Here is a 10616-nt window from a genome sequence, read left to right on the forward strand (position 1 = left end):
CTTCTATTCATATAAAAATTAAATATTAAATGACAATTATTGTGAAAATTAATTTTTTATTGAAGTTTTCAAATCGCTTTTAATGATTATGTAAAAGAAAAAAGAAGAACTACTGTTAATTATGCGTTCCTATGTCATATGTCCAATCACCAAAATCATTATTTTTTTTTCTAAAAAAAAATGGAAAATTTTGGGTGAAAATGAGCCTCTCATGGCTCTCTGGCTATATATATATTGAGAGAGAGAGAGAGAGAGAAGTCTGCAGGGTAGTCTTGGCGAGCAAATTAATGAAAAATGGCAATTGGAAGCTGTTATTTGTTAAGGCTCCTCTTAGTTCTTGGCATAACGATTAGTTATAGTAATGGTGTATCAGCCACTACAGCAAACTACGACACTGCTTTACTTAATCGGAGCAGTTTTCCGGCAGGTTTCCTGTTTGGGACAGCATCATCATCTTACCAGGTTAGTGTGATAGATGATTTGGCTTCAGGTGAGGTGTTTAATATATATATTGTTGAGCTAGATTAATTGTTCTATCCTTCACTCCTCAGTATGAAGGTGGAGCAAATGAAGGTGGCAAAGGACCAAGCATATGGGACACTTACACTCACAGATATCCAGGTCTCCCTCTAATTCTATATCAATCATCCACTTTATATCTTTTTTCTTTTCTTTTTTTTTTTTGCAGCTCAAAATCGAACACACTTCTTCTTCTTCTCCATCTTCTAGTGTTGAATTTTGTGTTCTTTGGATTTGACATCACAGATTGTTCTTTGGATTCACTAACAGTTTTCTTCGCCTATCGACAAAACAAGAAGTTTAATTTTCCCTGTGGATTACTGTTGATAGCGGCTTCTGATGCATTAGATTCTATCTTTTCTTTTTGCCCCGTCAAAGCATTAGATTCTAGAGAGTGTAGCTTAAAACAAACATATGCATCCAGCCCAAAGGCCCTATTTATGCTTTTCATATAAATAAAACTATTAATTTTCAAAATAAAAAAAATTTAATATAAAATAATTAAATAAAAATATTTATATGTTAAATGAATATTAAGACCAATATTTGAAGCCGGAATATGAGCTTTCAAAGTTGGATTTAGCCACCCACTATCATATCTGATCCCATTTAGGATTGAAGTAAAAAATTGCATATTTTTTTTTTGGGCAAAAATATATATACTTTTAAATATTATTAAAATTGTTTAATATTATTATCATAGTTGTGGGGATTGAAGTAAATATTATTAAATTGGCAGGTAAAATAAAGGATGGTAGCAATGGGGATGTAGCCATTGATTCATATCATCGTTACAAGGTAATATTGATCAGACAAACAGAAAATTTATAAAGTGAATTGGATTAATTTAGATACTGAAAATGGAAGTTAGAGATTAATGCTTTAATTATGTGTATATACTGCAGGAAGATGTTGGGATCATGAAAGAGATGGGTGTAGATGCTTATAGATTTTCAATCTCATGGTCTAGATTATTGCCAAGTAAGATGAACCCAAATCTTAATTAAATTAATAGAAATTATTGAACTCTATTTGTCATTATTATTTTTTATTGCCTTTAATTAATTGAACTAAAATACTTGCAGAAGGGAAGCTAAAGGGGGGCTTAAACACTGAAGGAATCAAATACTACAACAACCTCATCAATGAGCTAGTGGCCAAAGGTTAATTATTTTTTCTCATAATTTTATCCTTAATAATTGATATTTACTTTTTTTCCTTTACGTAATTGTGTGCAGGCATTCAACCCTTTGTAACTCTCTTCCACTGGGATCTTCCCCAAGCTTTGGAAGACGAATATGGTGGTTTTCTTAGTTCTAAAATTGTGTAAGTTACCCAACCCACAACAACTGGAATACTAGATATAAATATGTGATGATTTTTATAATTTTATTAGATAAATGAGCTGATTAATAATATGTAGGGATGACTTTGGAGACTATGCGGAGATATGTTACAAAAATTTTGGAGATAGAGTGAAGCATTGGATTACATTAAATGAACCATGGAGTTATAGCATTGGAGGTTATGCTATCGGTGGTTTGGCACCGGGTAGATGTTCAAGTTGGCAACATCTAAATTGTACAGGAGGAGATTCTGCAACTGAGCCATATATAGTAGGCCATAATCAGCTTCTTGCTCATGCTGCTGCTGCTAAATTGTACAAAATGAAATATCAGGTTGTTCTTCAGTTAATAAATTAATTTCTTATATCATAAATACTTAATTAAATTGAAATTTATAATTATGCAGACAAGTCAAAAAGGAATGATAGGAATTACACTAGTGTCGCATTGGTTTGTGCCTTTTTCAAATGCCAAGAATGACCAACATGCTGCAAAACGAGCCCTTGATTTTATGTTTGGATGGTAAACAGCAATATACAGTTAATCATGTTTTATTATATTAGTGGGATATAAAGCATTTTGCCATATATAGATCATAACCTATAATCTCTCATTTTCTTTTGGTTTGCAGGTTTATGGACCCACTCATAAATGGTGACTATCCACACACGTTAAGATCTCTGGTTGGGAATCGATTGCCCAAATTTTCGGAGGAGCAATCAAAAATGGTGAAAGGGTCAATTGATTTTCTTGGATTGAATTATTATACTGCTAATTATGCAGCCTATGTCCCTCATTCTAATGCTATTCAAGCTAGCTATTTGAGTGATTCTCGTGCTAATCTTTCCGGTAAGTGCATCTTCTATATCATTTATTTATTTGTTTATTGTCCCCCACCTCCTTCCTTTAATTTTATGATTTAAAATTAACAATCTCATCATTATTACTATGCAGCCGAACGTAATGGAATTCCTATTGGTCCTAAGGTGTGCATGAAATAAACATATCCTTTTACTTAATTAACTTTTATTCACCAATTGACTTGTATATTTTTCTGCAAATGAAAATATTGCAGGCAGCTTCGGACTGGCTCCACGTCTATCCAAGAGGAATTCAAGATATTTTACTCTACATAAAAAGGAAATATAACAATCCACTTATTTATATAACTGAAAATGGTAAATAATTACATTTTTCTATTTATCACTTTATTTAAATAATTATATTAATGTCAGTATACACTTATTTTTGTACGTAGGCATCGATGAGTTGAATAATGAAACGTTAACGCTAGAGGAAGCACTCATCGACAATATGAGGATCGATTATTATTATTACCATCTTTCTTTCCTTGAAAAAGCAATCAAGTAAGTTGTTAATTACCTCCATACTTGGTTTTGCATAGCTAGTAGATTTAACAGAAGCATATTAATTAATTTCACAGGGATGGTGTGAATGTGAAGGGATACTTTGCTTGGTCACTCTTAGATAACTTTGAATGGACTTCAGGCTATACTGTGCGTTTTGGCATCAATTATGTTGATTATAAAAATGGATTGAAAAGGCATCCCAAACTTTCAGCTGGGTGGTTCAACAAATTCCTCAACAAATAAATGCGTGTTACCATGATCATGGTTATAGAGGAACATCTCTCTCTATATATAAAATAATTATCCCTATTATTGTATTTCATTACATAAATGTTATATTTCTAGAAACTGCATATTATAACCTGAGTCATGAAAGATTGAATCCAAGGATAACATATGCAAATGGTAACAAAATTCAAGAAATGTACAATAGACCTGAAACCTAAGGATCCATCCCTTACCTCTTTACAAAGTAAGAGACTCATCAATTAAATTGCTAAATGAGAGATGATTGTCACCCCAAATTTTTTAGTAATAATAGAGCTTGCTTCAATTAAGAATATTTTTGGTGTTTTTATAATTAAAACATATTAAATTTAATTTATAATTATTGCTAATATTTTTAATTAATATACTTAAAACTCAGTTTTTTCAACGGTGGAAATTGCAAACATAGGCGGTTATTTGGTAAGGCCACTAAAGCTTCTCTTGCCTGCCTCCCTCAATTGGATCGGGCTTTATTCTGGCACCTTGCGCCTTTTTTTAATAAAATAAAATAAATTGGGTCTCATTAACAAAATTAACCAGCGATTTTTTTTTTTTTTAAAAAAAGAAAAACTGAAATAGTAATAGAAAGGAGAAGTTTAAGGATTGAACCGGCTAGGAATTGAAGGAAACTTTCTTGTTTTTTTTTTTTTTTTGTTACATTTGAAGAGGTTTCTAGGAATCCAAGTTTAATTGGAAAAATGAATGGATCTGGAATTTTCTTTTGAGTCTGAAACTCTAGATTGCAGAAAAATGTCGATTACTAGATTTATATATATATAAAGAAATTGATATCTGGATTACTCCTTTATCAATTTTCTGTAGTTTCAATTCAGTTTTTTAATTGTATTTTTCTGTTTGGTCATCTGCAAAATAAATGGGAGGATTTTTCATTTAATTATGTTTGTTTGCTAAGAAAATGAATGATAAAATTTGTAATTTGAATAAATGAATATGATCAAGGGTCGTCATTTCATAGTTAAATGAAGAGAAGCTTACAAGAAAATTGAAGGGAGGAACTTAAGCTAAAATTATTACGTGAAAATTATCGAAATTATTTCAATTGTTGAAAATAAAAAAGTCACTACATCTAGATTAATTTTAAAAAATTAGCCTAATATTGAAAAAAAAAATTATAAGATCATAAATTTAAATTCAATGAAAGTTAAATAATAAAATTAAAGGATATAAGATTTGAGTTTTGGACTCTATAGACTTCCATTATAAGTGAGAATTAAGTGGCAATTTTAGCATAATTTTGACTCTTTAATTTCTTATCTTTTAGCCCATAGATAGTTGTCCTAGACCTTAATCCTCCACTTGTTTAGATATATATATCTTCATTGAAAATTAATTAATTGGATTTTTTTATTAGTAATATAATGGTAAAACGCATCGAAATTTAATTCATGAGTTAAAATTAATATCTTAAAATCCAATTATACATGGATCCTTTGGATTCTGATAGTCATCTACTCAACAAAAAATTTAAAGAATTGAAATAAAAAAAATGATATTAATTCAATGGATCATAATTTAGACTTACAAAACAAAAATATAAAATATCGAAAAAAGCTCTTTGAATAAACTGTCAGTCTCGTGGAAATTCATTAGCAGAATGAAAATTCCACTCTTTTTTACAGTCAAAGATATATAATTTACCTGCCCACTGAAAAAGAAAATTAAGTAGATACATAGATAATTTTCATTTCATTCCGCACGTTGCGCTGTACCAAAATGATTTTTTTTTTTTTTAAACTAAACTTTCTGGTGTTGGGTGTTATATTGACTCTAATTAATTTAACAAAGTTTGAACTTAAGAATTTAATTAAATGGTATCTAGCTCTTTTTACTGTGCAAACCCGTTGATTGATTTTTTTTTTTTTAATTTAGTTATAACATAAATGTAATTTAGTCTTTTATTTTTAAGAAAGAGTAATTTGGCTTCTTTAGAATAACAAATTATTGTTAATTGTTTAGCTAGTTAAATTGCTACTTAAAAATTAATTTTCTTTTAAATAGCCTTTAATTTAAATTAATTGGCATTAAAAATAAACAGAAAAATAAATGTGAAGGGCGTTATCATAATCATAATCGGAAAGGCAAATCAGTTTTCAATGCACATGGATTGCGTACATAAGGAAGATTATTCAGTGGATGTGTGCTTCACGTGTGTATGGTGCACACGAGAATTTAGTTTCTGCATTATTCCTCTTCTCTCTTTCCATTTTTTTTTATAATATATATAGTAGGCATAATAATAATAAAAATAATCCTAAATTTTACATTTTTTTTTCAATTTTATCATATTCTTTTAATTCTATTAATTTTAGTCTAAATTATTAATATTATTGAATTTTTTTAACAAATATAATTTGAAATTAAATATAAATCTTACAGAATTAACTACTTTAATATGAACAAATCATATATATATATACACATACCAGTATTTACATTATAAAAAAAGTTGTATTTGTATTTTTTCATTTTTCTTGTGTTAAAATTATTATCAATATTAATAAGTTCTGGTAAAAAAAAATAATATGGAGCAAATATGATAAAATTTAAAAAAAATATATAAAGTTATATCTTTTTTAGGTTTATTAAACCTTTATATAACATCACGTATGAAATAATAAATATCGATAATTACTTGAAAATGAATTATTTAATTAATTTAGCTACAAACATGAATTAGAAAATAATATATATTCAGGACCATAGGTTTTTTTTTTTAAACATGGAGCTGACATTTTTTTAGTATAATTATACAAAACAAAAAGGAAGTAAACTGGAAGTTGCTAGAAAGTGTAACTATTAATTACCACTTGGAAATTGGCATGCATCATGACACTATAAATAGAGAGGGTGACAGGCCATTCTTTGCCAAGCAATTGCAAATTGAAATATGGCAATTCAAACCTATTTGTGTTTCAGCTTCCTACTCATCACTACTATTTGTAGTAGCGAAGCTATTACAACCATCTCCAACTACGACACTTCTTTACTTAATCGCAGCAGTTTCCCTGCAGGTTTCCTTTTTGGCACCGCATCATCAGCTTACCAGGTCAGCTACTGTGCTTGCCATTTCCATCAGTTACAGCACAAATCATATAAACAATAAGTTGTTCTTGAGATTAATTAGTTTGTATGCATATCTATGTCTTTGTTGTTTATCCATCCCAGTATGAAGGTGCAGCAAAGAAAGGTGGCAGAGGACCAAGCATATGGGATACTTACGCTCACATGTATCCAGGTCTTTTATTTCATCTCTCTCTCTTCTTCATTTTAATCGTAAGTTTCCAAATGCATGCAAGGCTGCCCTAAAAGACCAACATGGAACTGCATGCATATCACCTAAATGTGATTTACAATTATCTAACAATTATCGGTCGATGCATGCCAAGTGAATCGTTATAATATTATATTGCAGCAAACTTTATTAATAGACTTAGTAAGATGAAAGCGACAACACCAAGCTAGAAGCATGCTACATAGTCTTAAGTAAAATTATATTAACAAATATTCATACATGGCAGATAGGATAAAGGATGGCAGCAATGGGGATGTGGCCATCGATTCATATCATCGTTACAAGGTAATTACTATATATAAAATTATGAATAGAAAAAAACTTTTATGTATGATGAGATTCATTTATTTTTACTGACTTAATTTCCTTTCCTCCGTGTATGTTACAGGAAGATGTGGGGATTATGAAAGAGATGGGCTTAGATGCTTATAGATTTTCAATCTCATGGTCTAGAATATTACCAAGTAATTAAGATGAATCCTTTTCTTTTTAATTATACCATATATATTGTTGATTTTTTAATTATGAGATACAACAACTTTCTTTAAAGTGGAGTAAAATATTTGCAGAAGGGAATCTAAAGGGAGGCATGAATAGAGAAGGAATCAAATACTACAACAACCTTATCAATGAGCTTTTAACTAGAGGTTATGATTTAATCTCATTATCATTTGTTATAAAGCCATAATTTTACATGTAATTAAATAATAATGATTTTTAGTTTTTCTGCCATATATTTAATTATATAAATGTGATTTCCTGTGCAGGGATTCAACCCTTTATAACTCTCTTCCATTGGGATCTCCCTCAAGCCTTGCAAGATGAGTATGGTGGTTTTCTCAGTCCTAAGATTGTGTGAGTAAAATTAAACCGATATGTGACCATCCAAATGTTGAATATGCAAGTAATTTAAAATTTTTTGTTTCACATATGTAGGAATGGTATTTGTGATTTATAAGTAAATTTTTAATTTAACTGCATATTTATTAATATATGTAGGAATGATTTTAAAGATTATGCGGAAATATGCTTCAAAAATTTTGGAGATAGAGTAAAGCATTGGATCACTCTAAACGAACCATGGGGCTTTAGCAATGGTGGTTATATCACCGGTATTTTTGCACCAGGTCGATGTTCAAGCTGGCAACAATTGAATTGTACTGGTGGAGATTCTGCTACAGAGCCTTATATTGTAGCCCACAACCTGCTTCTTGCTCATGCCGCTGCTGTAAACTCCTACAAAACCAAGTTTCAGGTTCTCATCTACTGATCTCGACACTAAATTTAACTAATTAATTCAATATAACTGAGCATTAAGTATTCTAATTACTCAAAATGTGGAATTATTATATATGCAGGCAACCCAAAAGGGAAAGATAGGGATTACACTAGTAACTCACTGGTTTGTGCCCTTTGCCAATGTCAAGCATGATCGTGATGCTGCAAAACGAGCCCTCGATTTTATGTTTGGATGGTAAAGATCAATTAATTTAATAATATTCTTAATTATGAGTAAATTTATAAACATGTTGGTGAGTTTATTTTCCCAGGTTTATGGACCCATTGATAAATGGTGACTATCCACACACGTTAAAATCTCTAGTCGGGAATCGATTACCCAAATTTTCAGAGGAGCAATCAAAGTTGGTGAGAGGGTCAATCGATTTTCTTGGATTGAATTATTATACTGCTAATTATGCAGCCCATGCCCCTTCCTCTAATGCCATTCAACTTAGCTATTTGACTGACGCTCGTGCGAAACTTTCCAGTAAGTGGGACTTCGCTTTCTTTCTTTCTTTCTAATTTTATTACTAAATATCACCAATTAATTCCCATTTTTTTGTAATTTATTATGCAGCTTATCGTAATGGAATTCCTATTGGTCCTCAGGTATAAATCACAATAATGATGGGTTTGAGTTTAATTTAATAAATAAGTTTGTTGAACATAAAAATATTGCAGGCAGCTTCTGATTGGCTTCATGTTTATCCAAGAGGAATTAAAGATATTTTACTCTATACAAAAAAGAAGTACAAGAATCCACTTATTTACATCACTGAAAATGGTACGTGATTAATTACTTTCTTTTAATACAGCTTATCCTAATAATTGCATAATGAAATATTAACCTGCTTATACGCAATCAGCCAGACATTACAATTCATCATATCTTACATATCAAAATATAATATATAATCTTATTATGAAAATATTTTCTTGTTAAATAACCAATTAATCCCAGGTGTTGATGAGTATAACAATGACAAACTAACCCTGGAGGAAGCACTCAAGGACACTATGAGGGTTGATTTCTACTTCCGCCATCTTTCTTTCCTTAAAACAGCAATCAAGTATTAATCTCCTCAATTACTCTCTCTTTCTTTAATTTCCATATCCAATTATTTTTCTTTTTCTAATTTTTTTTTATTAAAAAAAAAAACCTCTGCAGAGAAGGTGTGAATGTGAAGGGATACTTTGCATGGTCATTATTGGACAATTATGAATGGGAAATGGGTTACAGTGTGCGGTTTGGAATTAATTATGTGGATTACCAAGATGGACTAAAAAGACATCCTAAACTTTCAGCTCGATGGTTCAAGAAATTTCTCAAGAGATAGAAATATATATGTCGAATTATGCTTCCCTTATACAAATAATAACATACAGGATTATGCTCGCTTGAGAGAAATACGATCAATTTCTCTATAAATGTTCTTCAATTAAATAATGCTGGAAGTTACATAGATACTTTCTTCCTTGTTACTCTGTCCCTGCTACTCAGATTGGACAATTCTCAAATTAAAATTAATCAACTACTAATATAAAGATATTCATGGATTTTTTAATTACTAATTTATTATATTATGAGCCGGTGTACCACTCAACTTAATAAGGTGATACTCCAACTTATAATATAATTCTTTAAAAATGAGAATTTTTCAGCTTTTTATTTATAATTTATCCCAAATGTCTCACTTAACACAATGATCTTAATATCTTAGTAGTGGTGAGTAGTTTGAGTGCATTTCAGATGGATATACTATATGGAACTCCCTGTCCTGTTACCCCAGGCTTAGAAAATGCTTTCAAAAGCTCCATTTCTATTCTTCAACTTCTTATTAGTATTTCTTTCATCAATAATTCCTTCTAATTCTCTCAATCTCCCACTCAACTTCTCAAAACCTGCATTTATAATTGGATCATCAGCCCATGGTGCCTCCATCTCCTCCCCAATATACTCTTCATCGGGAGAATGGTTGGATAACACGTTCAGAGCCGCCATAACTCTTGTTGCCTGAAGCTTCCAAGGAAAAGTAGCTAATAATACTGCCTCAGGTCTTTCCAAGAAAAGATTCCACTCTTCTTCTGTAGGGTCTTCACTTGGCATTTTTACTCTAGCAATTGTAGGTGTTAGTCTAGTTGAGATTGTAGTTGGAAACTAGTTAGAAATATTTTGTATTTTTGTTAAGTTTTATCCTTTGGTTATTGCACTTTGGTTTCTGCTGTATCAGAAACTCTGTTTCATTCCAGATTTGGTAGGATTATGTTTTTTTAATATTAGAAAGGTTAGATGCTAAAATGGACACTTTTGACTTGTAAAAGCTTTCTATAAAAGCTTCCTTTTGTAACTTCTCCAGTAAGAGAATACCAGATCAATAGAGAAGTCTTCTTCCTCAATTTTTTTTTCATTTTTTCATCTTCTTCCCTTGCTCTCCATTGCTGCAATTGTTAACAGTGGTATCAGAGCCTTTTATGGTCTTTGTAGGACCTGTAAAAGAGAGAAAACTAACAAGGAAACCT

The 10616-nt window shown here is 30.6% G+C and overlaps 2 protein-coding genes across 2 annotated transcripts; both read left to right on the forward strand.

The window, feature by feature from the left end:
- Window positions 1-236: 236 nt before the first annotated feature.
- Window positions 237-3593, forward strand: LOC110599703 (beta-glucosidase 12). Its single transcript, XM_021736240.2, has 13 exons — window positions 237-462; window positions 552-621; window positions 1259-1317; window positions 1425-1500; window positions 1605-1682; window positions 1758-1845; window positions 1943-2198; window positions 2272-2387; window positions 2497-2714; window positions 2820-2851; window positions 2941-3043; window positions 3124-3232; window positions 3310-3593. The coding sequence occupies exons 1-13, from the start codon at window positions 295-297 to the stop codon at window positions 3476-3478; spliced, it is 1542 nt and encodes a 513-aa protein (XP_021591932.1). The 5' UTR covers window positions 237-294; the 3' UTR covers window positions 3479-3593.
- Window positions 3594-6410: 2817 nt separating this feature from the next.
- On the forward strand, window positions 6411-9594 carry LOC110600255 (beta-glucosidase 12). Its single transcript, XM_021737062.2, has 13 exons — window positions 6411-6569; window positions 6689-6758; window positions 7042-7100; window positions 7204-7279; window positions 7385-7462; window positions 7583-7670; window positions 7815-8070; window positions 8174-8289; window positions 8366-8583; window positions 8674-8705; window positions 8778-8880; window positions 9058-9166; window positions 9265-9594. The coding sequence occupies exons 1-13, from the start codon at window positions 6411-6413 to the stop codon at window positions 9431-9433; spliced, it is 1533 nt and encodes a 510-aa protein (XP_021592754.1). The 3' UTR covers window positions 9434-9594.
- The last annotated feature ends 1022 nt before the right edge of the window (window positions 9595-10616 follow it).

Source organism: Manihot esculenta, chromosome 14 (assembly GCF_001659605.2).
Source record: "Manihot esculenta cultivar AM560-2 chromosome 14, M.esculenta_v8, whole genome shotgun sequence".
NCBI classification, from domain to species: Eukaryota; Viridiplantae; Streptophyta; class Magnoliopsida; order Malpighiales; family Euphorbiaceae; genus Manihot; species Manihot esculenta.

Bases quoted from the DNA above. Each gene is read 5' to 3' on its own strand.
- LOC110599703 (XM_021736240.2), top strand. From the start codon at position 295: ATGGCAATTGGAAGCTGTTATTTGTTAAGGCTCCTCTTAGTTCTTGGC. The intron at 2,199-2,271 runs GTTGTTCTTCAG...ATAATTATGCAG, and splicing joins TGTACAAAATGAAATATCAG to ACAAGTCAAAAAGGAATGAT. The intron at 2,388-2,496 runs GTAAACAGCAAT...TTTGGTTTGCAG, and splicing joins CTTGATTTTATGTTTGGATG to GTTTATGGACCCACTCATAA.
- LOC110600255 (XM_021737062.2), top strand. From the start codon at position 6,411: ATGGCAATTCAAACCTATTTGTGTTTCAGCTTCCTACTCATCACTACT. The intron at 7,280-7,384 runs GTAATTAAGATG...AAATATTTGCAG, and splicing joins ATGGTCTAGAATATTACCAA to AAGGGAATCTAAAGGGAGGC. The intron at 7,671-7,814 runs GTGAGTAAAATT...TAATATATGTAG, and splicing joins TTTCTCAGTCCTAAGATTGT to GAATGATTTTAAAGATTATG.